Here is a 27,411-nt window from a genome sequence, read left to right as displayed (position 1 = left end):
ACTATTATAATGATCCTCTTAGAGAAGAGAGCTACCACTGATGAGTTTTATCAAGTTCCCATAAGGATGAGCAACACACAAGAAGTTAGGAATGATTCTGCTGCTATCTATTAGCAGATGAGAAGTGTAGGTGGAGGGTTGGTAAGTAGGCTGAGCATCTGCTAAGGCATTCCCTACAGGACTAGGTTTCTCTGGGTCCACAGAGCTCCATGGTTCCCAGATCAGCAAGTCAGACGCTTAGGAACACAGCTTTATTCTTTAATTGATTTCATAAAACAGCTGGATACATGCCAAAAGGACCAAATTTGGTAAATCCTACTTTAGGATATTAATTCAGTTTTCTTTCTGACTCTTGGTGTAGCTTTGGAACCTGTCCTGTACTCACTCTGTAGATCAGGCTGCCTTCGAACTCACAGCGATCCACCTGCCTCTGCCTCCCGAGTGTTGGGATTAAAGGTGTACGCCACCACTGCCACTGATGCTTACTTCTGATCCAACTAAAAGCTATTGCAATTTCTTTTCTGTTTAAGACAGTGTTCTTGTAGCCTAGGCTGGCTTCTGTATTTAAACATTAATTCAATTTAGCTTTACTTCTGTATTTAAATAATTATCCTTTACTCAAGACATATCTTATTAAATCATGTCTGTGGTACACACGTTGGCACACTTCTTTACTGTTTGCTCATTTGTTTTGGTTTTTCTTTTTGGAGTCAGGATCTCTCACTCTGTCGTAGCCCAGGCTGATCACTCTTGAGCACCAACTAAGTCATTAAGTGTTTTTTAATTTGAGACAGAGCCTCACTGTAGCCTAGGCTGGCTTCTAATTAGTGGCTCCCCACCCCCCGCTGTGGAACAATCCTTCTGTACACTGTGAAGACTTGTTACTCTCACTGTTAATGAAAAGATGATTGGCCAATGACTAGGCAGGATTTTCGGGGCAGAGAGAATACTGGGGAGAAGAAGGACGGAGTCAGAGGAGATGCCATGAGATGCAGAGTGAGCAGAATGGGAAATACATACTTGAGGTAAAGGAGCCTCAGGGCAGCACACAGATGAATAGAAACAGTAAGAGCTGGTAGGAGACACGTCTAAGCTGAGTATTTATAATTAATATTAAGTCTCTGTGGGGAGTAGCTGGTGGGACAGAAAAGTCCGTCTATAAATGGTGTTCCAATGTGGGGCCAGAATTTCCACATAAGACCTAACAAAGCTTAAAAAAAGACTCTAAGCACACAAAAACAGAGCCACATGCAGCTTCCTGATAACAGTCTTTTCTTGGGTAGACGTGATACTAGTGACAAACAGAGGCATGCCTAAATAATTAAAGCTAATATCTTCCTTAATTATGATAAAAGGTAAATTAGGCATAAAACTTTAGACTTGCAAGGATAAGATAAATAATAGAACATTTTTTTTCTAATTAGGCCAAATACAAATGAACTAGATATTGAAACTATAATTCTTACTTGATAACTGTTTTTGCCATATACAATTTTACTATGTTACTTTCCTTTTTAATTAGACAAAAAAGGAGAAATGCTGTGGGATAATCCTTTTGCACACCTTGAAGATGTACTGCTCTCATTGTTAACAAAGAGCTGATTGGGCTATGACTAGGCAGGATTTTCAGGGCAGAAACAATGCTGGGGAGAAGAAGGTGTAGTCAGAGATGATGCCATGAGACACAGCAAGCAGGATGGGAAGTACATACATGGAACCTTGGGGCAGAACACGGATTAATAGAAATGGATTAATTTAAGTTGAAAGAGATAGCTAAAAACAAGCCCAAGCTATTGGCCAAGCATTTATAACAAATAGTAACTCTCCGGTTACTGGGGGAGTGGCTGGTGGGAAAGAAAAGTCTGCCTATATCTCTCATCTCTGTCTCTTGAGGGCTGGGATTACAGGTCTTTGGCAGCCATAGTTAACTTTCATCAGATTTATTTATTTCTTCTCTCTCTCCTTCTTTCTGTTACCCTCTATCCTTTTTTTCAGTGCTTGGGACTGAACCCAGGGTCCATTACATACACCTGGAAAGTCACCAACTCTGAGATGCACCACCCAGCTCACAATACATCTTTCATGAGTACGTACTATGTACCAAGCATTGAAAAGACATGGACCCTATTCTCACAGAGCTGAATGCAGCCTGTCTTCTATAATCTACTTTATCTTGCTCTGTGCCCTTTTAGGAATTCATTAAAATCAGAGTCATGGGGTACTTACTGCATACACCACAGGCTGATGTGTTCCACAAACCAAACCTGTGTAAAGCCTGTCTCAGTCTGGTGGGGAGGGAAATCACCACAGTTCACTTCCACACCACATCGTGGGCTGGAGGTGGTCTTACGTGTCTACCTGTGCTCCATGTAGCAGCTCAGGGGCTCCACACACACGGTGACAGCACCAATGGTGAAGTAGGACTTGACATTTGGGTCTGGGTGAGTCTGCAGGGCCTGGACAACATCAATGACATCTGTGTAACTAAAGGGAGAAAGCACACGGTTAGCTTCCTGGCTATGGATACAGACTAGGAGAAGAGGGGAGCGCTGAGTGCCTGACTGCCGAGGGCTGAAGACCCAAAGTAGAAGGCAGTCACAGAATTCCTTGGTGATACCCACTTTATGATTCAGAGCCCCTAGAATCCACAACACACTTCTTCATTCCCCAATTTTTTCAGTTACCCTAAAGGGGAAGAGTGGGTGGAAGAGCCAGCCTAAGCTGGAGATAAGAAGCAAGCAACTGGGTTTTGTGGGCAGGACTGAGTTTTCTAGTCACAAATCAGGATTTCTGCCAGACTGTGTTTTCTTTAGTTCCGTCCCCTCCCCTCATTTCACGAGGTCATCAGATCTTTCAAATACCATTTCTAGTCCTATCTTCCGCCTGGAACTCCCTCCAATCTGATGGCTTCACTTAGGAGCCAATGTTTGTAGTCCAAATCCTAGAGCTGGTTCCTCCCAAGTTCCTGTTATTCTAAGCCCAGGGGACTTTACTCTTTTAGATGTTAGGCCAAAAGATCTGTGCCCTCTTTGATTCCACATTTTATTAGTCTTCAGCATATACCCAGAAGAGATCACTGCTCATGCTCCCACTGGGTCCAGACTGCCACAGTATTTTACCTAGGCCACCCCAATGGCCTCCCAGCTGCCCCCTACTTTTGTCCTGCCTCACTGCAAATTTCTCAACACAGAAGCCAGAGGGATATGCTAGGCCCTTTGACAGATCACATCACTGCTCTGCTCAAAATCCTCGAGTGGTTTTCATCTCAGTGCAGAAGCCGAGCCCCTTACCCTGGGCCAGGCAGCCTGTGCCATCTGACCTCTCGCAGCACAGGGGACGCCATTGCTTATCCCATCCCTTCCCCTAATCCAATCCTCTGGCCTCCTGGGTCTTCTGAGCACGCCAGGCATACTACATTTGTACGCTGCTCCCTCAGGCTGGAATGCTCTTTTCCTCTGGCATCTGCATGCCTGCCTGGCTTCCTTCAGGTCTCTGCTCAAGTGGTGCTCAGTTGGTTTTTGTGGTGCTGGGGATCAAACTTACAGAGTGTTGCATGTGCTAGCTGAGTGCTCCACCACTGAGAGCTATGTCAAGTGGCACCTTATGGAGATATCTTGGGCCTTTGCACACTGCAATGATGGTAATGCTCCTTGGGGTGCCTTGTATGCCTCCTCCCCAGTTTTCCTGCGAAGCACTGACTGTCAGCTACAGTCCACTTGTTACTCTGTTTTTCTACAAAGCACTGACTGCCAGCTACAGTCCCCTTGTTACTCTGTTTTCCTACAAAGCACTGACTGTCAGCTACAGTCCCCTTGTTACTCAATTCTCTTTGTGCACATCTTCGGTCCCACCTTCCCTCATTCGTCTGCTCACTGTCTCTTCAGTAACGGGGCTGTTTGGTGTTACAGTCTCTGAAGCCTAAAGCACCACAGGTCAATAAACTGGACATTCGACCTCCTGCAGAACTTGGGACGACTCTAAGGGGCCTCTTCACCTCACAGAGGACAGCATTGCTTCAAGGGACCTAGACTATTATCAAAGGTCTGAGTCTATGAGGGAAGTCAGACCTGGTGACAGTCTGGCAGATCAGAGGGACCTGTGTCTGTGTGGGCCTTTGGGAGAGCAGCGGGAGGTGGGGGAGTGGGCACAGCCGCCAGGGCCATGTCCTGAGTTCCTAGTCACAGCTCACCAGCTAAAAGGAACTCGGCTTTATCCCAGATTAGAGCATCATCCTCAGTCCTGCCCAACCATCAGAGCCATGGGGATGTCAGGGTGTGGGTGCCAGGCTGTTCCAGGGGTGTTTACTTATTTATTTTTATTTTATATAGACTCTCACTGTGTAGCCCTATGGTGCCTTGGAACTTGCTACCTAGCACAGGCTGCCCTTGCACTTGTGGTATCCTGCCTCCACCTCTGAAGTGCAAGGACTCCCAGCCTGAGTCACTCTGCCTGGTTTGCTCAAGAAACCGAGGCTCTACTCCCTGGCTTCACTTCCTGGGCATGTGTGCATCCATTCCCAGTGCAGTACTTGGGTAGGCCTGGGTACTTGCTGCAGGTCCTTACAGCAAGCAGCACATTGGAAAATAAAGGATTTCTGACAGGGAAGGATTCCTTTGAATTCAAGGCTAGCATGAGCAAGGTAACAAGTGGGTAGTTAGCCAAGGCTATGGAGCAAGGCCTTTTTTTTTTTCAAGATGTATTTATTTTATGTCAAGATGTAAAACTTCCAAAAAAGAAGATCCCTTTTATAACTACATCTATTTCCCTTTCACTTACCCTATCCTTAAAAGCTCGGCAAGTCTGATTCTTAAGAGTAAAAGGGCACTCTAGGACCTGGGGATATAGCTCAGTTGCTAGGGTGGAAGTCACAGGTTCAAGTCCCAGCACATATAAACTGGGCATAAACATGCCTATAATCCCAGCATTTGAGATGTAGACCAAAGTTCATGGTCACCTTTGGCTACATGGTAAGGCTTATGAGAAATAAGAGCCTGTCTTAAAAACAAGACAAGACCTTTAACTTCATTTTTAAAACAATGTCCTATTCAGTGTCAAAACTCAACACTGCTGCCTCTGAGATGGAAAATGAGGGGAAACAATCATTGTGGAGACTAAGGAACCCTCCACTCCTATAGTACAATCTTTTCTCCAAAGATATGCTGGTGATGGGGGGTGGGGTGGGAGCTGGAGAGACGGCTCAGCATTTAAAGCATTTAAGAGTGCTTGTTGTTCTTCCAGCAGCCCTGAGTCTGAGCCTCAGAATTCACACTGTGCAGCTCAGTCATCTGTAACTCTAGCTCCAGAGGATCTGATGCCCTGGCCTCTGTGAACACTAGCATACACATGACATACATAGATAAATACACACACACACACATACACACACACACCCCAAAAAACCTCAAAATAACAAAAACTAAAAACCAAGACTGGAGAGATGGCTCAGAGGTTAAGAGCACCTGCTGTTCTTATAGAAGTTGTGGGTTCAGTTCCCAGCACCTACATGGTGGTTTAAGATTGTCTCTAACTCCAGTTTCAGGGGAATCTGATGCCCTCGTCTGATCCCCATATGGGCACTGTATACACATGGTATATATAAACACACACGGAAGCAAAACATTCACACATATAAAAAAATCTTAATAAAAAAAATCAGAGGTAAAGTTGGGTGGCAGTGGCACATACTTTTAATCCCAGCACTTGGGAGGCAGAGGCAGGTAGATCTCTGTGAGTTCCAGACCAGGCTGGTAAACAGAGCAAGTTCCAGGACAGCTAAGGCTTTTACACAGAGAAATCCTGTCTTGAAAAACAAAAACAGCCGGATGGTGGTGGCACACACCTTTAATCCCAGCACTCAGGAGGCAGAAGCAGGTGGATCTCTTTGAGTTTGAGGCCAACCTGGTCTACAAGAGCTAGTTCCAGGACAGGCTCCAAAGCTAAAGAGAAACCCTGTCTTGAAAAACCAAAACCAAACAAACAAACAAAAAAAAAAAAACGAAAAACAAACAAATCAGAGATCCACTGATGAAAGCAGAAGACAGATCTAAGAAACAAGCCATGTGTCATGGCAACTATGCGCACTTCTAGTACTCTGCAGCCTGAAGCAGGAGGATCACAATCTGAGGCCAGCCTTGACAACGTAGTATGATGAAAGACAGAGGGAATTCTTTTTTTTTTCTCTTAAGATTTATCTATTATTAGGGCTGGAAAGTTGCCTCAGAGGTTAAGAGCACTGGTTGCTCTTCCAGAGATCCTGAGTTCAATTACCAGCAACCACATTGGTGGCGACAACCATCTGTATTAGAATCTGATACCATCTTCTGGCCTGCAGGTATACATGCACAGTACATAAAAAATATGTAAATAAATAAAATTTTAAAAATAGAATAAATTAAAAAACATTTATTTATTAATTATTATGTATACAGTGTTCTGTCTGTGTGTTTGCCCCCACTCCCAGTGACTCAGTTCTGACAAAGGCAGAACAGAAGGCTGTGATGCTGGGTTGACTCATTTCTCTGACTAGTAGAAACAACAGAAAACTCCAAGAAAACAAGCGGTTTCAAGGCCTGAGTCTCCCTTTGATGATTCCTGGCCTAAAGGGCTGACAGAAGGGAAGCTGTGATGGGTCCGACTGCAGCAAGGTCTATCAGTGCAGGAAGGTCCCAAGTGTGCACACTGCCACCTGCCTCCGTTCTCAGGACCACCATCCTAGCTCCTCCCAGGCCCCATCACTACAACCAGGAGCCCAAACGAGCTTTGGATCTGGGCCTATTCTTAACTGGAAACAGTAATTGTTGCAAGAATAACACAAAGCTTCTTTACAACCATAACACCAGAAACAAGCCCAGCCCCTGCTATGTTCTCCTGACAACACATTCCTTTCTGGGTCCAGGTGCAAGACATTCCATGGAGGGCCAGTGAACAGTTCTCTGGAGCAGTGGCACATACTCTGCCAAATCTTTGTTCTGAGCTGGGAAAGGGCTCAGTGGGTAAAAGTATTTGCTCTGCAAGCATAAAGATGTGAATCTGAAAAGACATGGCTATGCCCACCTGTACCCCAGTGCTGTGAGAGACAGAGACAGGAACCGCTAGCCTAGCTCCAGTGTCAGTGAAAGATGCTGACTCAAAGGAGTAAGACAGAGATACAGCAAGGGCATACGATGCAAAGACATCCTATGTCTTCTTCTGGCTCTATGTGTGAACACACAGGGTGCACACTCATACATACACATCTATAACACACACACACACACACACACACACACACACACACACGGGGGCAGAGACCCATCTTCCCTCTGACAATAACGGTACTTATAGGGACTTCAGGGTCTACAGTCACAGCTACAGGTATAAAGCAGGCTCCCTGCTCACCTATACTATGTGTATTTCTCACTATGGGTTCCAGGAAGGTCTTCTATAGCCACCGGAGAACAGGGAGGTGGGGAGGGGTTACAGACTATGTAGGGGTAGGGGCCATATCTGCAATTCCAAAAGAGGGAGGAGACAGATGAGGCTCCCATACCTAGATGGCAAGGTTTAAAGACTACTATCAATCATTCTATAAATTACTGAAGAACCTTTACCAGATTCCCCAATTCCTCATGTCTTGGGGGTATTACATTATGGAAGCCAGATTTTGTATGTATGTAGCTATTAGCTACCCTTAGCCACAGTATGGCAACAGCATCCTGGCCTTTCTGAGGAGTGTCGCTAGCATCAGGGCACATAAAAAGTAACAATAATGACAAGGTCCCCATCCTCACTTCCATTCCAGGCCTCCATTGCTCACTTACCCTTGTAATACCACCAGCAGTCTGGTCTTCTTGCGGATGTAAGCTGACTGTCGGGCAGAGCGGTTCTGCTGGGCCTCCAGGGCACTGGAAAGGTATTTCTGGAAGTGGGCAGCATGGAAACATTCAGAGCTGTCCATGATTTGGCGGTATACCATCCATCTGGAAGCAGCAAAGGTAATCTTAGCATAAGGCTACATATGGCCTGCTCATAGAAAGCTCAGTCATGGATTTAAATGTGACCAGTAGTCTCAAAGAAATGCTTCCAATTACTCTATCTATGGAGAGAAAGCTATTGAGGCACCACAGGAAAAGACAGGCTCTAGCTGGGTTAGAAGCCCACTGTCCTGAAGCCAAGATCTTTGGATCTTTTGTAGGAAATCTCCTTCCACCAGGAAAAAAGACAAAGTAACGTATGGCTAGAAGGCCTCAGAAGTGAGAGACTTCTGCCCTGGCAGTGATTTTCCTGAGTAAAATGGCTTTAGTTTCATGTTTGGTAAAACTAGCAAGAAATGGCAAGGTCAAAAACTCAGAATGTTTTAGAAAAGAGCCAGAAATGGTGGCATATGCCAGCATTCAAGAAAATGAAGCAGAGAATTTCCAATGAATTTGAGGCCACCATCTCAGAGAGACAGAGGCATGGGAGGGGAGAGGGAGCAGGAGAAGGAAAGGGAGAGGGAGAAAGAGATATGAGAAAGGAGGGAGAGGGAGGAGATAGAGGGGAAAGGGGATAGGAAGGGAGGGGGGGAGGGAGGGAGAGAGAGAGGAAAGGAGAGGGAGAGAGGGAGAGGGGGAGAGAGAGAGAGAGAGTGAGTGAGTGTATGTGTGTGTGTGTGTGAGAGAGAGAGAGAGAGAGAGAAGCACACACAAGACACAAGCTGAGTGTGCTCGTGCCTGTAACCTAGCACTTGGAAGGTGGAGGCAGAAGGATCAAGAACTCAAGGTCATCCTCTGCTACAGCAAATTCAAGGAAAGTCCAAACTACAGGAGACTATCCCCCAAATAATAAAGAATGTTTATAGGACAAAATGGATGTGAGGATCTGGTTAACCTGTAAACACTTACTGAACAAGGTACTAAGCACACTGTATCTAATGAGGAGAAGATGATGACTGTTGTGCCAATAATGTCATGCTAAATGCCAGGAGATGGTCCAGGAACACGATCTCTTTCCCCAAAGCAAAAGTAGAAGCCATACCAACCTGCCATACTCCTTATGTAGAGTGACCAGGAAAGCACAAAGCTTGTTAGCATGACAGCCAGGGAGACCAGTTACAATGCTGATGATGACCTACATGAAAGAAATGTCATGTGGGTTTCTAGTTCGACTACAGAACACTGTATAAGAAAACCAGTCTCCAGAGCAAGACTGGGGTTTGAAGGTCAGCACCACTACTCACTAGCTCCTTGGTTTACATTGAATGATAAGGTCTACTGTCCTGGGTAGGGCTTTCTTTTCTTGTCTTGTCTTGTCTTGTCTTGTCTTGTCTTGTCTGTTCTGTTCTGTTCTGTTCTTTTCTTTCTTTCTTTCCTTTCTTTCTTTCTTTTTTTTTTTTTTGGTTAATCTGACAGGAGCTAGAGTCAAATGGTAAGCGGTCCTCAACTGAAAAGATGCCTCTATTAGACCGGCTTGTAGGCAAGTCTGTGGGACATTTTCTTGATTGCAAACTGTTAAAAGGCCCAGCTACTGGGGTCGCTCATCCCTGGACAGGTGGTCCTGGGTTAGATAAGAAAGCAGGCTGACTGGTCTATAGAGCGAGTCCCAGGACAGGCTCCAGAGCTACACAGAGAAACCCTGCCTCGAAACAAACAAACAAAAGAAAGCAGGCTGCGTGAGCGTGGGAAGTAACACGCCAGTAAGCAGCACCCCCGTGGGCTCTGCATCAGCTCCTGCCTCCAGGTCCCTGCCAACTTCCCTCGGTGATGGAGTGTGACTTGGGAGAGGAAAGCTGAAGAAAACCTTTTCTCCTCAGGTTGTTTCTGGTCATGGTGCTTTAACACAGCTCTAGAACACAAGCTAAAACACCCACTTACCTTACAGAGCAGATGTGAACGTTCATGAACTTCATTTATGTAAGTAGCAAACAAATTTCTATGGAACATTTGTAACTGTATCACTTAAAATATTAAGCACTTAGAGAGCTTAACTTTCTTAAAATCATAGACCTCTAGTACAGGAGCTTAGGGATGGTACATTTGTTACATTTTTTTAGGGAGCAGAAAAGAAGTCTGGAGAAACAATGTCCAGCTACAGTGGTGTGGAAACTGCTGAGCAGTGGAGGTATCCTGAAGATGCTTCTGTGGGGCTGCCTGTGGTGACTCAGAACTCCTGGGTATGAGAAGCTCTCTGAAAGTCTCTCATGGAGGAAAAGGGAAGAACCATCCCAATGGTCCTAGCTCCAATATACTAGCACACAATACTAGGTTTCCCTCAGGTAGACAGTCTAAGGTCATTTAAGGAATTTACTGAACAAGGAAGACTAGCAGAGGAGGACAAGACTCATGCACTCACAGAAGATTTATTACAATGGCAAGGCCTAGGAAGACCTGTTTACAGGATGCCTTCCTTTTCCTATTGAGAAAAAGTTTTACTCTATAGCTTAAGCTGGCCTAGAACTCTATGCCACCCAGAATAATTTCAAAACTACAGTGATCCTCCTGTCTCGGTCTCCTGAAAACTAGGACAGGCCATCATACCTGGCTCTGTTTTGTTTTCTAACCGGTGAGACCATCAAGACAGCCATCACAGACAGCGTGCACTAGCGCCGAGCTTGACATCCAGCAGCAGCTGCTTGTGTGAGCACAGAGACGGCTGCTGATCTCTTTTCCAAACCCAAGCTCTCCTTCATCCTGTGACCAAGGCTTCTATGTCCCTTTTGGTTTCCTGCAAGTACTAATGTAACTCACACTATGCTCTCTCTCCTACCCCGCATTTCCTGTCTTGTTCCCTACTCTTCAGTGCTACTTCTCAGTTCCTTAATTCACATGTGCACAGTCAAATATTTCCTTTTTGTAAAAAGCAAAATTAGAGTTTATACAGAAAAGACTTTAACAGATTTAAGCACAAATGGAAAGAGAAAGAGAAACATCTATGGTACATACCCAAGATCAAGGGTGTGGGATTATTCATATATTTACTTTATGTGTATGGGTGTTTTGACTGCATACATGCCAGCATACCATGTGTGTGCAGTGCCCTTGGAAGCAAGAATCCCCTGAAACTGGAGTTATAAGCCACTGCGAGTGGTGGTGCTGGAAATCACACCCAGTTGCTCTACAAGAACAGCCAGAACTCCCAACTGATGAGCTGTCTCTCCAGTTCCGGATGTGGGCTTCTTAAGATCCACCCAGCCAGGTACTCTTACTGAAAGACCAGTACTATAGCACTTTTTAAATAAAATAGCACAAGGCAGGCATCTGTTTCCTTTACCCTATTATCTAGAAGAATTATCCATAGGAAAAACAGAGTGTTCTAATTGCATAGTGCTATTTCCTTAAGTAGATAAGCATGTTTTAGACTTGCAGAAAAACAAACTATGATATGCATCTTCCAAAGGAATGGTGGGCAGAGTCAAGTGGAGGGAAATGGAAACATGAGGCAGGAGCACATTAAGGTCTATTCTGAAGAAGAAAATGCTGAGTATCACCTCACTCTGGCGATTACAGCATGCATGGGCAGCCTTCCTCTTATTAACAACATAATGTGTCATCCAATGCTAGGTTAAGTCATTGTCACAACCAGAAAGAAGCGACAGCCTGAGAACACATAGCAAGAGTTTAAAAGACCTGGAGACACAGGAGGGCAGGGCACGACCTTCTACAAAGACGGTTTCATGTACATAATTATCAGTATTCAAGGTGGACACGCTTATGAAGGACTCCACCTGTGCTTCTGTTAACCGACGCAGGCTTGCGATTATCCTGCTGTAAATTCTCGGCATGTTTGGTGAACTCTACCTTGTCACTCTCTAACCCGTGTGCAGGGCTGATTTCAGTTTGCTGCAGCAGGCCTGGAAGATGGGCCTGCATCACAGGCTCCTGACCAATGCTGCTGAAAGCAAAATGCTGGAGAAACCTAGAAAAACGAAAAGACAACTGTCACATCACTGTCATCAGCTTTCCTTGGCATGTCAACTCACATTAGCGATTTCTTACCTAAGTGCTAGTAAACCTTAAAGAAATTTTTTTTTCTAGGCCAGGTGAGGGTAGTACACACCTTTAATCCCAGCTCTCAGGAGGCAGAGATCTCTGAGTTTGAGGCCAGCATGGACTACAGATCGAATTCCAGGACAGCCAGGGTTACACAATGAAACCCTGTCTCAAAAACAAACAAACAAACAAAAAACAAAAAAGGGGAGAGGGTTGGCACTGGAGAGATGGCTCAGCAGTTAAGAGCACTGACTACTTTTCCAGAGGACTGGGGTTCAATTCCCAGCAACCACATGGCAGCTAACAACTGTCTGTAACTGCAAGATCTGACATCCTCACACACGGACATACATGCAGGCAAAACAATGCATATAAAATAGAATAAATTTAAAAATTAAATTAAGAAGGAGAGATTCTTTCATGATATGAAAGTGTACATGGCATGTCATGACTACCCCTTTCAGGTCCGTAAGGAGCTCTGTGTAAAGGAGCTGAGGAAGGACCAAGAGTAAGCATCTCCAACCAGATGCCTAGAACTCACCGCTCCAGCTCAGGGAGTCTGGCTGTGAGCAGCCTGGGAGAGCTCCGTTCCTCTGTAGGGCGGCTCAGGGCACTGAAGAGCTTCTGTGCACAGGAGTGCCTGCAACACCAAAGGCTCAGATTAGTGCTACAGCTCCCGGAGCAAAGGGACCTTACACAACTAGTTCTGAGGCCTCTAAGCCAGGGAATTTAACAGCGTCAACACTTCCAAATTAAACACCCCACAGCCTTAAGCAAAATAAGGCACCAGGCATGACAACTGGCATGCTCACATAGGAAGGTTGGCCTCTCTTTTTTTGGCAGTGGTCTCAGGTTTTAATTATCAGCTGCAGTGGTTTGAACAAGATGTCTCCCATAGTCATGAGCATGTGAATACTTAGCCCCTAGCTGGAGGCTGTCTGGGGAGAACAGGGAAGTGTGGCCTCCTGGAGGAGGCATGTCTTTGTGCTCTCCTCCTGTCTGTCGTTTTGAGATGTGTGAGCTCTCTGCTGCCTCCATTCCACCATCATGGACTCTTTAGCCCAAATAAATTCTTCTTTCTAAATAAACTACCCTGGCCATGTTATCACAGCAGCAGAAACCTAGATAAAACATCAGTGAATTTCTTTCTTTCCCTCTGTTCTCCCCAGGGTCTCATGTAGCCCAGGCTAGCCTCTAACTTGTTATATAGCCGAGCATGATTCTGAATTTCTGATCTTTCTGCCTCTAATTCTCAAACACTGGGATCCCAGGAATGTGCCTGGTTTATGCTTGGGTGGGATCAAACCCATCTTGCATGCTAGGCAAGTGCTCTTCTAATGGAGCCACCCACGTCCCCAGCTTGGCTATCATCCGTCTGGCTGTTTCCCCAAGCACACCCGCTATCTGCATGCTGGCAACAATGACACGACTACTGTCCCTTTCAGAAGCAAAGACCCCTCTTACATAATGTGAGTCACCCTGCAGAGAAAGCACACTCACAAAGCTTTGGGAATTGAGCACAAACACTGGAGAGAGCCACTTACAATCTCCTTTGTTCCGCAGATAATCCATCTTCCTGGATCACTTTTAAAGAAAGCCCTGAGTTATCCTGCTGTTGCCAAGGGGAGAAGACCTAAACAAAACAGAATTTAAACAAAGAACACTTTAAGCCCAACAACAGGATATGGAATCCACATGGGATCTGATGACTGTTGAAAATCAACACTGTCGGTGCAGAGAAAAACATTATCACAAACAAGTTTGCTTCAAAAATAAGGCCGGAAAGCAATTTTGTTCAGGGTTTTTCAGAGCCAGCAATGCCTTTCTGGGTTCCTGTCAGCAGAGACTGTGACCTTCCAGAGGTCAGAAAACCCAAAAGATGGTGTCAGTAGCACTGTTCTGGCCACAAGAGCATGTTCCTCCCTGGTTCAGGACCAGAAGGCAGTGGTGGCCTCAAAAGAAACAGCTCCTTAGAGGACAGCTGAACAGAATGGATTCAAAGGCTGTGTCTGGGTCTCCAAGTGGGACAGATGAACAGAAGCAGGGGGCAGGCAGGCAGGGCAGCAAGGGCTGTGCTTAGATTGAGCGGCTGCTGAGAACCCTTCAGTGGCAGTCCTTGTTCCTGCGCCTCTGGACTCTGTGACTCCGGCTCATCAGCTGCTGTGACCACAGCCTTCCGAGAACTTCCAGTTGTGATGCTACCCATTATTTTGGCTTTGGCTACTGGGTGGGGGGGTGTCTCTAAGTGTATCACACAATTCATTCATCTCTCCCCACTTTTAGAAACAGGGTCTCATACAGCCCAAGATGGCCTCATACTCACTATGTAGCTAAGGTTAATCTCAGAACTCCCGATCTTCCTGTCTCTACCTGTGAAGTGCTGGAATTACAAGCATGTAACACCTATCTTCTGGGGACACAGAATTCTTGGCCCATCCCATATATTATACTAAACATGTATAGTAAGCTTACTATCATATAGGGCCATTTGCAAAGGCAAGAAGGGGATTGCAATTCATAGGGAAGGACAGCACAGGGTGGGACAGAGAACGCTAGCTAAGTAGGGCTTATTATTTAATAAAATAGCTAAAAAGAAAATAAATGTATCTATCTTCTATCTATCTATCTATCTATCTATCTATCTATCTATCTATCTATCGGCTTTTCAAGACAGGGCTTCTCTGTAGCTTTGGAACCTGTCCTGGAACTAGCTCTTTTAGACCAGGCTGGCCTCAAACTCACAGAGATCCGCCTGCCTCTGCCTCCTGAGTGCTGGGATTAAAGGCATGCACCACCACTGTCCAGCAAAAAGGAAATACATTTAATTGGGACTTAAAAGGAGACAAGCAGATTTCATTTCTGTAGGCTCCCACCCCTCACCACTCAAACACCAAAGGGGTTGGTTATCAACACTTACAAGCTACCCTTTCACTCCCTAAGTCTTCTCAACACTATTTAATTTTTTTTTGTTGTTATTTTATCCTTTTAGAGAGTGTCTTACACAGCCCAGGCTGGCCTTGAACTCCAGATCCTCCTGCCCCCAACTCCTAAATACTATGATTACAGGTTTGTACTACCACACCTGGCTTAGACTCTCACTTGAATCACATAAATGTTCGTTCTTTCTAATTATAAAAACATTAATTTTTATTTGTGTAAGTGTTTTGTCTGTATGTTTGGTACCACATGTGTTTACTGCCCTCAGAGGCCAGAAGAGAGCATTGGAAGCCCTGGGACTGGAGTCACAGATGGTTGTGGGTCACCATATGGGTGCTGGGACTCAGTCCTTTGCTAGAGCAACCAGTGCTCTTCACCACGGAACACCTCTTCAGGTCCCCCAGTCCCCACTTCTTTTGGAGAAAGGGTCTTACCATGTAGCTTTAGGTGGCCTAGAATTCACTAAAGAGACCAGGCTGGCCTCAAATTCACAGATATCTACCTGCCTCTGCCTTCTAATTGTTGGGATTCAAGGACAGAGCCACCAGGCTGACTTTGCATTACCATCAGTTGGTTCTAAGACACTATCTTACCATTTAAATGCTATAGGAAAAAGTGGTTATTTTGCTAAGTTGACAGACAACTGATGTTACCTCAGAGTAAAACGCTTGATATATCTTTGATTTGGGGAAAAGGACAATCATCAGAAAATTGCTTGATCCATGGAACTGAACTGGGAGGTGAGGAAGTAGTGAGCTTCTGAAGTCGATGACAAGGGCGGCTACTACGCTGGTGGAGTCCTGGAGAGAGAAAGGAGCGTCAGAACAGAGTCCACTTGTAGGCTTCAGTCCCGCTAGAGTTAGCTTCTCAGCAGAAAATGCTTTACCAAATTTAGCAACTGACATGCTCTCCAGCTCCTTGCTACAGGAGATAGTGGAACCCCCCCCCTTTTTTTTGGTGGGGACATGGTCTCACCAAAACCCAAATTAACTTTGAACTCACAATCCTGCCTCAGTTTCCCAGCTGGGATCAGAAGCATGTGCTGTCACACTGACTTAGATATACATTTTCTCAAATTGAAAATGTCATCTCCAAATTCCTTCTGAGGTATTGTTTTAGGGAGGATGGGGACAGATTTGTGACATGGTCTCATGAAGTCCAGGATGGACTCACCTCACTATGTAGGAGAGGATGACCCTGAATTTCTGGTAGTCCTGTTTCTAGTTCCCTGGCTGGGATTAAGACTTATGTCATCTCTCCCAGGTAAGATACTACTTCTTACGATAGATAGGATTCCTGCCATTTGATGGATTGTTTTCCACTCTCTTGAGAGTCCTCTTTGGTGTACAGAAGCTTTTATAATTTACCTTTTTTATATTTTTATTTATTTATTTATTTATTTTTGCAAAGGGTTTTGCTATATAGCCTAGACTGGTCTGGAACTCTTAGTAAGACTCGTGCTTCAGCCTCTCAAATGCTGGGATTGCAGGCGTGTGCCATCACACTCAGCTGTGAAAGCGCTTGCTGCCAAGCTTGGGGACCCGAGTTCAATCCCTGGAGATCTAGCTACACGAAGTTCATCTCTGACTTCCACACATACTCCACATTAAACTCCACCCCTAGAAAGTAAATAAAAATGTAATTAAATGATTGTGTCTACCTGTGTGTACATGGATGCATGGACATCACAGTGAGCACCTGGGGCCTAGAGGGGCTCCGGGGAGCTGGCTCCCTCCCTCCACCATGCAGTCTGCTGATGGGGACAGCAGTCATCAGGCTTGCAGTGCAGGAAAGCCCGAGGAAACTTAGCGGTTTTATAGTTTATGTTTACTCGATATGTGTGTTTTGCTTGCATATATGCCTATATGCCACATGAGTGTCTGGTGTCTCAGGAGGTCAGAACTAGAAGAGAGTGACAGAGGGCTGAAAGTCACCAAGTCGGTGCTGGGAATTAAATCCAGGTCCTCTGCAAGAACAACCTCTTAACCACTGAGCCATCTCTCCAGCTTCTGGAAAGCTTTATTTTGATGAAGTTCACTTTGTGTTGTTATTCTTCTGGTGTCTGAGCTTTCAGGGCTCTATCAAAGGAGTCAGCCACATCCTCTCTGGCATAAGCTGTCATCAGTGTTTTTGATCTTGGCCATTAAGACAGGTGTAAGATGGAATATCAGAGTTGTTTTGATTTGCATTTCTCTGATGACTAGATGTTAACATTCCCTTAAGTGTCCTTCAGTCATTTTAGATTCCTCTGTTGAGAGTTTTCTGTTTAGATCTGTACTCCATTTTTTTTATTGGATTATGTGATCTTTTGGTGTCCAATTTCTTGACTTCTTTGTATATTTTGGAGATCAGACCTCTGCCTGATGTGAGGTTAGTGAAGATCTTTTCCCATTCTGTAGGCTGTTGTTTTGTCTTGTTGACCGTGTCCTTTGCTTTACAGAAGCTTTTCAGTTTCAGGAGGTCCCATTTATTAATTGTTTCTCTCATTGTCTGTGCTACTGGGATTCTATTTAGAAAGTGGTCTCCTGTGACAATGCATTCAAATGTATTTTCCACTTCCTCTTTTATGAGGTTCAGTGTGGTTGGTTTTATGTTGAGGTCTTTGATCCATTTGGACTTGAGTTTTGTGCATGGTGATAGATATGAATCTATTTTCATTTTTCTACATGTTGATATCCAGTTATGCCAGCAGCATTTGTTGCATATGTTTTCTTTTTTTCATTTTATATTTTTTGCTTCATTGTCAAAAATAAGGTGATTGTAGGTGTGTGAATTTAAATCCGGGTCTTCGATTAAATTCCATTGGTCCTTCTCTGTGTTTTTATGCCAATACCAGGCTGTTTTCTAAAGTAGAGTTCTATGGCTATGTTCTATAATAGAATTTGAAGTCAGGAATTGTGATGCCTCCAGAAATTTCTTTGTTGTACAGGACTGTTTTGGCTATCCTGGGTTTTTTGTTGTTCCATATGAGTTGAGTATTGTTTTTCCAAGGTTTATGAAAATTCTTTTTTGTGATTTTGATGGGTACTGCCATGAATCTGTAGATTGCTTTTGGTAAAAGCCATTTTTACTATGTTAATTCTACCTATCTAAGAGCTTTCCTTTTTCTGGTGTCTTCTTCAGTTTCTTTCTTCAAAGTTTTAAAGTTCTTGTCATATAGGTCTTCCACTTGTGTGATTAGAGTTACCCCAAGATATTTTATGTTATTTGTGGCTATTGTGAAGGGTGATGTTTTACTGATTTCTTTCTTATCATCTATATAAGGGAGGACTACTGATTTTTATTAAGTTAATCTTGTATCCTGCTACATTACTGAAGGTGTTTATAAGTTATAGGAGTTCCCTGGCAGAATTTTTGGGGTCACTTATGTATACTATCATATCGTCAGCAAATAGTGAGAGTTTGACTTCTTCTTTTCCGATTTGTATCCCTTTGACCTCCTTTTCTTGTCTTAATGCTCTAGCTAGAACTTCAAGTATTACATTGAATAAATATAGAGAGAGCGAACAACCTTGTCTTGCTCCTGATTTCCAGTGGGATCGCTTTGAGTTTCTCTTCATTTGGTTTGATGTTGGCTGTTGGTTTGCTATATACTGCCTTTATTATATTCCTTGTATCCCTGTTCTCTCCAAGACTTGTATCATGAAGGGGTGTTGAATTTTGCCAAAAGCTTTTTCAACATCTAACAGAATGGTCACATTGTTGTTTTTTCTTTCAGTTTGTTTATATGGTGGGATTACATTAATAGATTTTCATATGTTGAAACATCTCTGCATTTCTGGGATGAAACCTACTTAGTCATGGTAGATAATTTTTCTGATGTGTTCTTGGTTTCGGTTTGTCAGTATTTTATTGAGTATTTTTACATCAATGTTCATGAGTGAGATTGGGCTGTAATTCTCTTAGTGTCTTTGTGTGGTTTGAGTATCAGGGTAACTTTAGCCTCGTAAAATGAGTTTGGCAATGTTCCTTCTCCTTCTATTGTGTGGAACAATTTGAAGAATATTGGTTATTACTTCTTCTTTGAACATCTTGTAGAATTCCGTGCTGAAACTATCTGATCCTGGGCCTTTTTTTTTTTGGTTGGAAGACTTTTGATGACTGTTTCCTTTGTGGTTATATAGGTCAAATTAATTTGCTTATCTGGTTTTGATTTAATTTTGGTATATACTTATGAAATTTTAAACATTTAATTTGTGGCTGGAGAGATGGCTCAGGAAGTAAAAGCACTTGGCACATAGCCTGATAATCTGAATTTGATGCCCAGAACTCATGATGGAAGAAAGGACTGACTCCTGAAGATTGCCCTCTGACCTTCATGTGTGCACTGTGGGATGAGTGCCTCTTCTCTACCAGCAATAAAGTTAGAACTTTTTAAATCTATTAGACATTTGTTTTGATTAAAAAGAGATTCATAATTTTTTAATTACATGTATGTGTGCATGTCTCCATGTGAGTGTAGGTGTCAGGAGAGACCAGAGCAGGAGTTAAAGGTAGAGTCTGAGTTAAAGGTAGTTGTGAATGGCTAACATGGGTACCTGGTTCTATGGAGGAGCAGAGCAAGTGCTTTTAGTCACTGAGCCATCTCTTCAGAGCCTATGTCAATTTTTAAAAATATTTATTTATTTATTATATATACAATATTCTGTCTGTGTGTATGCCTGAAGGCCAGAAGAGGGCACCAGACCTCATTACAGATGGTTGTGAGCCACCATGTGGTTGCTGGGAATTGAACTCAGGACCTTTGGAAGAGCAGGCGATGCTCTTAACCACTGAGCCATCTCTCCAGCCCCCATCAAATTTTTTAATGGGGTATAAGAATCTACTACCACACTCGGGCATGGTAGTGGCACACGCCTTTAATTCCAGCACTTGAGAGGCAAAGGCAGGAGGAGGACTGCCCTGAGTTTGAGGCTAACCTGGTCTATATAATAAGTTCCAGGACAACCAAGGTTCTGTAGAGAGACCCTGTCTAAAACAAAACAAAAAACCAACCAAACAAATAGAATTACTCTCCCCAAATGAGCTAACCTTGCTATCCCAACACTGCTTCTTCATTCTTTTAGTTTCTAAAGATTTATTTTACTTTATGAATGTTTTGCCGGCCTATATGTATATGCACTACATGTGTGCCTGGTAGTTATGGATGGTTATGAGTTAATATGTGGGTGCTGGGAACTGAACCCAGGTCCTCTACAAGAATAACAAATGCTCTTAACTGCTGAGCCATCTTTCCAAACCCATTTGTTGTTGTTGTTTTTCGTTTCTTTTCTTTCTTTCTTTTTTTTAAAACAAGGTTTCTCTGTGTAGCTTTGGAGCCCGTCCTGGAACTTGCTTTGTAGACCAGGCTGGGCCTCAAACTCACAGTGATCTTCCTGCCTCTGCCTCTCAAGTGCTGGGATTAAAGGCGTGCTACTACTTAGTTATGACACCACCGTGTGGCCCATTTCTTTATTCTTAAAGCAAAATTTTAAAATTGCATTCATGTACATGCTGGAGTACTGTCATATATTGCTGGTGTCAATCTCTAGAAGTGGAGTTACAGGTGGTTGTGAGCTGTCTGACATGGTTGTGAACTGACACGGGTACTGGGAAACAAACCTGGGTCCTCTGGAAGAGCTGTGAATGCTCTTAACTGCTGAGCCACCTCACCAGCCTCTTGATCACTGTTTCTTTCTTTCTTTTTTATTTATTCTTTGTGTCTTTCACATCATTCATCTCTATCCTATCCATTTCCCCATCCCTTTGTATCCGCTCTCTACCCCTGCAACCTCCCCCCCAAATAAAATAAAATTGAAAAAGAAAAAAAAAAAGAAAAATCAATCTTGTTATGGAAGCTGCAGTGTGACACCCTGAGTCATGCAGTAGACCCTCTTATTATAAATCTTTACTTACAAGTGTTCACTGTAGAATCATTGGTCTGGTTCAAGCTCTCTGGTTTCTGTTATACTATTGATGCTGGGCCCTCACTGGGATTTTTCTTGGATATCCTGTTGTTGCCCTGTGTCATGGGGACCGCAGCTTTGGGTCTGCAAGACTGGTCTATTCACGTGCTCCAGGAGAACCATGGTTAGCTGCAGGGTTTGTCAGCCCACCAGCGCTCACTTGTCCTCTCAACAAGAGTGAGCTCTCCTGCATTGCCCTGGCCAGTTCACTCCTTACATCGATGAGCAAGGGGTGGGGACCAGTTCTGCTTTCAAGTCTCATGGAGAAAGTGAGCAATTTTACCTCTTTGAACACATACAATTCTTTCCTGTGGTTAGAACCCCACCAATGTCATAGGATGAACCTTCCAGTTTAGAAGTGTGAGCCTTGGGCTTGTGTAATGAGCCATTAGAGGTCTTTTCCAGCTACTTTCTACTATCTTTAGGATGAGCAACTTGGGCATGTGGTTGGTTCTTCTGACCCAGGCCTTATTAGCAAAGAACAGAACTGTTCTGAAAATATACAAGCCTCTCTTCATCCCTCTGCTGACCTGCTCCAATGGTGGCTCCTGACATCCTGCCACACAGTAATGGAGAAGGGAAAATGGTCTATATGTAAAATATTTTTTAGAACACCAAAGCCAGGGCTGAAAAACCACATACCCCATCATAGAAGGAAACAGAATTCATGTGATCCTTGGAAATGATGATACTTCCATGATGACGGTGAGAAAACAGAAGGCCACCAGAGAAGAAATGCACATTCCCTAGAAGAAAAAGAATGCTGGTCAGAGCTGGAGTACTAGACTCTTGGGCAAGAGTCCAGTGTCCTTCTTGAAGGTACTAGAACAATAATGTAACCTTCCTAGAAAAAGAGATATCCTAAAGAGAGACACTTATGCTCCAACAATTAAAACAACGGATCCCAAAGAATTATAAACTCCCAAGGAATCTCATGCTGGGAAAAGAGAAAAGTCTATAGTCTTGACACCAGTCAGAGAATGATGTGGAGAGTAGGTGGAGTCACAGAGACACCATGTAGCTACCAAAGGAGGCAGATGCCATGTACCTGTCCAAGAAGCAAGAGGTACAAACCATAAGCCTCATGGCAATATAAAATAATAGAAATGGGTTAATTTAAGATGTAAGAGCTAGCCAATAAGAAGCCTGAGCTAATAGGTCAAAGCAGCTTTATTCATTAACCAATGGTAATAAAACATATTCACAGTATACAGAGGAAAATCCCACATCATCAGAAGGAACCTACTTCCAAGGAAGAGATTTCACACACTTCTGAGAACTCATCCAGCAGGCAGGCTAGAACAGAGCTGAGATAATAGTAAACCTACAATGAGTAAGATAGCACCGTGTTCAGGGCTGTTCAACTCAACATTCTTTTGCCTTCTATTTATCTTCTCTCTTTTTGTTTTTTGAAACAGGGTTTCTCTATGTAACCATGATTTGGCTTTGAACTCAGAGATCCAACCTGCCTCTGTCTCCCAAGTGCTATGACTAAAGGCATGTGGCACCATGCTTGGCTTCTTGCTCACTATTTCAACCTAAACCTTGAGAATGAAATGTAGCACAATCTTCAGAACCTCATAAAACTGGGTGTGGTGTTGTCTATGCTATAATCCCAGGACTCAGAAAGCAAAGCAGGAGGATCAGGGAGCTCAACATCATCTTTGGTTGTACAGTAAATCAAGGCCTGCTTGAAGCACATAATAAATGAAAAGACAACTAAATAATAAGTCTGAAAAAAAGCTCTCTTGGGGATGGAGAGATGGCTCAGTGGTTAACAGCACGACCTATACTTCCAGAGGAGTCAGGTTCAGTTTCCAGCACCCGCATGGTAGCTCACACATGCCTATAACTCAAGTTCACACAGACATTCATGTACCAGTGAGCATAAAGTAAAAATAAACTTAAAAAGCCTCTCCCTCCCCCAAACAAAACTAATGAAACAGAAAACCAAAACACCTCCTCGAATAGAACCAAGACAGACAGACTTGAGCATCACTGGACTCCATGATTTGACTCTTTTCCTAATGAGACTATATGGGATCCATTTCTATTCTCTACTGTTTGCTGCTGCCTGTCTCTTTAATTGCTGTGTTGGCATAGGTGGCCTAGTCTAGCTTGGTGGTAGTTTGCTGTGTTCTTGAGAGTCACAAAAATGAAAAACCAAAAAAAAAAAGCCATGTAGGCTAAGCAAGGACCTTGAACATGCATGACCCTGACCACATCTCCCCTGCAGTCCACCCGTTTGGCAAGGGACCTTGCAGGAAGGACAGAGAGGCTGCTATAGAGTTTATTCTCTGTGAAAATACTTATGGGAGACCTTGCTACATCTCCAAGTGGTTGTCCCTTGGTCCACATCTGACTCATCTTTAGAATATCACCTTTATTGGTTATTTAAATAGCCAATAAAATGGTAAGTTTAATTACATAGGCAACTGTAAGAAATATTTTTTTAAAAATCAGGTTTTCTATTAAACACTGTAAAACCTTTGCTTATGGAAAGGTATTCAAATCTTTTTATCTTTCCCTGGTAAAGCCTTTATGCCAAATGTTTACTCCTCCAACCTAGTAAAATCTTTGTTTAGGGTTAGACAAAGGCCCTGGTATGTACTCAGAACTTAAGTCACCTAAGTGTCTGACTCCTTTCCCCCTTTCTTCATTTCCCTTCCAATGACTCTTCAAAAATTAACCAATCTCAAAAGGCTGTGAGGTCAGACCCCAGGGAAAAGACATAGTCACCACCTGTTAGAATAAAAATCAAGCAATGTGCTTGTGTAAAAAAAAATTACCAGGTGGTGGAGATTAAAACATTTGCATGCAGGTTTTACAAGGTAAGGGATGGAGCACAGATGGAGCAGATATCTCCAAATTATTTTAAACATATTCTCTGAAGATGCCCAATAAAGGAATGTGAATTTTGCTTCTCGACATCTGCTGACAGTATGTATGCTTGTTGATTTTGGATTTTTTTCCTTTAGGATTTTTGGAGAGAGGTTTTTTTTTTTATGTAGCCCTGGCTAGCCTTGACCTCACTATGTTGCCCAGGCTAGCCTTAAACTCCTGGCAGTCCTCCTACCGCAGCTTCCAGAATGCAGGAATTATAGGCACTTACTGAGCTGGACACCTACTCTTATATTGCTTCCTTTCTCTGTGTGAGGCCCTGGAGGTCATTTGAGCTTTCCCAGAGCAGAGGATCAGCTTCAGTGTGCAGGTTATGTAAGTGCACCTGATAGTGGTGTCTGGTTACCTATGCTGGAGCTGTTGGGGAAAAGCATGGTCTCTGCAGCCCCAGTGAGGAGTCCTGGTTTTGCTGACCATCTCATTAGAGTCTTATGGGGGATGGGGGTGATCAAGCAACAAATACAATAAAAAAGGGCTTTTCTATGACTTGCTTCTTTGTTTCTGGCATTCTCAGAACTGGAGAGAACTTGTCCCCCTTCTTCCCCTTTTCTATCATTTCCTTTGTGTTGATTTTTTTTTTTTTAAATTAGCCAATCTTGAGAGACTGTGAGGTTGGACCTCAGGCAATCAGAAACGACAAACTGATCACCTGTGTTAGAATAACAACCAAGGACAAACTGATCACCTGTGTTAGAATAACAACCAAGTACAAACTGATCACCTGTGTTAGAATAACAACCAAGTACAAACTGATCACCTGTGTTAGAATAACAACCAAGTGTGCTTCCTGTTAGGTCTCAAACCCAGGCCAAACCTCACTGCCTGTTGCTCCTCCCAGTGCTCCTCACCCTGCTTTCCTAAACCTTTCCCGCCCCCAGTCTGATCCCTATATAACTCAGCTATTCTGGCTAGCCTGGGCTGCCTCTCTTGGTTGGTGGCTCCTCTCATGGTCAGATTTAGCTTCCAGCCATGCTCAGCCTGGACTCTTCCTCAATCTCCATGCTCTAAGAGTAGTCATGTCTTCCTTTTAGTTCATTCTTCATTCTCTTCCTAGAACACTCTGGGTTCTGGTACATCATTTTCACAAAAAGAAACTGCTTTGTCAGGTTACTTTTGCTTTGTTTGCATGGTCCTTTGTGCTACCCTGAGATTATTCTTTGTTTCTAAGACATTGGTGAGTTCATAATTCTCTGTCTGTCTCTATGTTTGGCAGGAGCTTGCTCAACCCTAAAGAGAGCCCAAGAAGTAATGGGTACAGTTATTTTGCAAGACCTAATAGAGTCTTTTTCCTTTCTATCATTTTTAGATTTATTTTATTTGATGTGTATGAGTGTTTTGCCTGCATATCTGTATGTATACCACAAGCATGCTGGTGCCCATAAAGGTCAGAAGAGAGGGACAAATATCCTGGACCTCAAGTTACAGATGTTGCAAGCTATCATGTGAGTGGTTATTGCTTTAGTTGCTGGAAACTTTCTATTTATTTATTTATTTACTTTTGAGACAGAGTTTCTTTTTTAAAATTTTTATTTAATGTGTACGAGTGTTTGTTAGCATCCAGGCAAATCTGCCCCTGCCCCTCGAAGACCCGTCAGAATGTGTCACCACACGTCATATCTGCATGCATGGCAGATAATACCCTGTCCCTTTAAAAGTCAAAACTCTGCCTACCTCTCCTCTTTTTCCTCTCCCCCTTTCTCTCTCTGAATTTCTCCATCTCTTTCTCTCTCTCTCCCTTAAAAAATTTTTTCTCCATACAACATGTGACCACCACCATTTTGACTAAGGTCAGGTGACCTCACCATCATCATAACTAAGGGCAGGTTGGGTGACCAAGTCCCACCATCTTTACTTGCCTAGTCTCATGGTTTACTTACGTTTTTTGTTTGTAAATTCCTCTTACTCTTCCCCCTCCCCTCCCTCCCTCTCTCTCTCTCTCTCTCTCTCTCTCTCTCTCTCTCTCTCTCTCTCTCTCTCCCCCTCTGCCCTTCTTCTGGAGAGGCAACTTCTGCCTCTTTCCCTCCTCCCCCCACCTTTTCTTCCCTTCCCCACTTCTCCCACTGCTGCTGGGCCCTGCTCCATCTTGGGGGCTCGACTCTGGTTCCCAGCTTGGTGGCATAATGGGCATTCTGTCCCACAAACTCCCCATTCCCCGCCTCACAGTGTAGTGGTGGAATCTGTCTCTTCCATTCCTGAAGCCCTGTTTCTACCACTGCTGTGCTGCGGGTGAAAATCCTAAACCTGGACCTTCTACCTGCCCACTTCCCAACTTTCCGTCAGTCTGCTGGGACAATTGGTAAGACCGTTCCCTGGCCTAGAGCCTCTCCCGCAGGACTGCCCTTTCTCTGGTTCTCCCTTAGCACTGCACTCACCGAGCTGTGCATTTATTTTTGGGGCCCAGGGCCTCTCGGATATTTTTGTGCCTCATTGCTTCCCACAGCTGAAAACGTGAGCAGACCACTCAGAGTGGTCCTCACACTGCTCAGATTTGTGTGTGTGTGTGTGTATGTGTGTGTGTTTGCGTGTGTGTGTTTTGTCTTTGAACCTCTCTTAAGCGATCCTCTCCACTGTAAGGACTGCTTGGACCAGTCCTAGGCCCTGGTTTCTGAGGCGATGGGCCGGGAATCAGCTTGGCTTTATTATCAAACCCCACACTAGCCTCGAGATGTCCAGCTACTTGCCCTGGGGTCTGCATCGTTTTCGCTGTTGTCACGTTTTCACGTATTAAAATAAACCATATTTCTAATTTCTACCAGTGAATGGCTAAATTTAAGTAGTCACACCACGTGGACAAACATGGCTGATGCTATTTTGTTTGAGCTTAACAAAGGGAGGTTCCGCCCCTAGCCAAATAGCTCTGGCAGCAGGCTCTCCACATGAGGTCCCGCCCCAGCCAGCTTCTTCTCACTCACCTTTCATTTAACTTTATGTATATAAAACAAAAATTCAACTGTGTGTACATGTATGTATATTTACTGTTAAATGTTAAATAACTGTCTGTTCATTATATCTCATTCCAGACTACAAAAATAGTAAGTCTTGTGTTTTAAACTGGTATGTACTTTTAGGTCTCTTACAAAAATACTGTATATGTAATCCAACCCTGCTTTAAAATATATTAAGCTATTCTCGACTATTGTAAGCTTCTACTGAAAACAGGTTTTCCTTCTTTGTCTTTCACAAGTATAAATCTCACCTGTTAAGTGAGAGCCATTACAGCCAAGCTTGGACTCAGTTCTCTAGGCAGATTCTATACTGTAGTCATACCCGATAAACAGCCCTCAACTGCTCAGAGATCTGGGGAATATGGCATTTAAATGTTTAGTTATTAAAAGACTTTTCATAACAGAGACAGGTTGGCTCCTAGCAGCAGCACTCTACTTCCTCCAAAGAAGACAGAAGACAAATGGGCACAGAATAACGTCCATCCACAATTTGCTTCATCAACTGCCAAGCGCTAACCACTGGAAAAAAAAAAATGCCTTTCAACTAAACTGAATATCTCCAGACTGTGGACAGAATCACTGAAATCGACAGCCTAGTTGCTCAGGTAAGGGTAGGCTTATCTTCCTACAGATTTCTTAGCCCACGGGATCTTCTAAAACCTGCCAGGCCCTGCGCTAAACAGCAAAAGGCAAACACGACCTTCAGCTCTAGGTGCCAACCAAGTAAGTTCTCTGTCA

The 27,411-nt window shown here is 43.7% G+C and overlaps 1 protein-coding gene across 2 annotated transcripts in view; it reads right to left on the bottom strand.

Annotated features, from left to right (window-relative positions):
• The window catches only part of Dnaaf9 (dynein axonemal assembly factor 9), a 140,406-nt gene that overhangs the window by 20,407 nt on the left and 92,588 nt on the right, over positions 1-27,411 (bottom strand). For both annotated transcript variants that reach the window (XM_087911193.1, XM_087911194.1), the window contains exons 21-28: positions 21,470-21,573; positions 15,536-15,682; positions 13,490-13,578; positions 12,487-12,585; positions 11,754-11,871; positions 8,999-9,087; positions 7,800-7,958; positions 2,359-2,484 (exon numbers count right to left, since the gene is read on the bottom strand). In XM_087911193.1, the coding sequence (XP_087767319.1) occupies positions 2,359-2,484; positions 7,800-7,958; positions 8,999-9,087; positions 11,754-11,871; positions 12,487-12,585; positions 13,490-13,578; positions 15,536-15,682; positions 21,470-21,573 (931 nt within the window). The remainder of the gene's footprint in view (positions 1-2,358; positions 2,485-7,799; positions 7,959-8,998; positions 9,088-11,753; positions 11,872-12,486; positions 12,586-13,489; positions 13,579-15,535; positions 15,683-21,469; positions 21,574-27,411) is intronic.

Source organism: Myodes glareolus, chromosome 10 (genome assembly GCF_982192425.1).
Source record: "Myodes glareolus chromosome 10, mMyoGla1.1, whole genome shotgun sequence".
Lineage (NCBI taxonomy): Eukaryota > Metazoa > Chordata > Mammalia > Rodentia > Cricetidae > Myodes > Myodes glareolus.
This window is presented reverse-complemented; position numbering and strand designations above follow the sequence as displayed.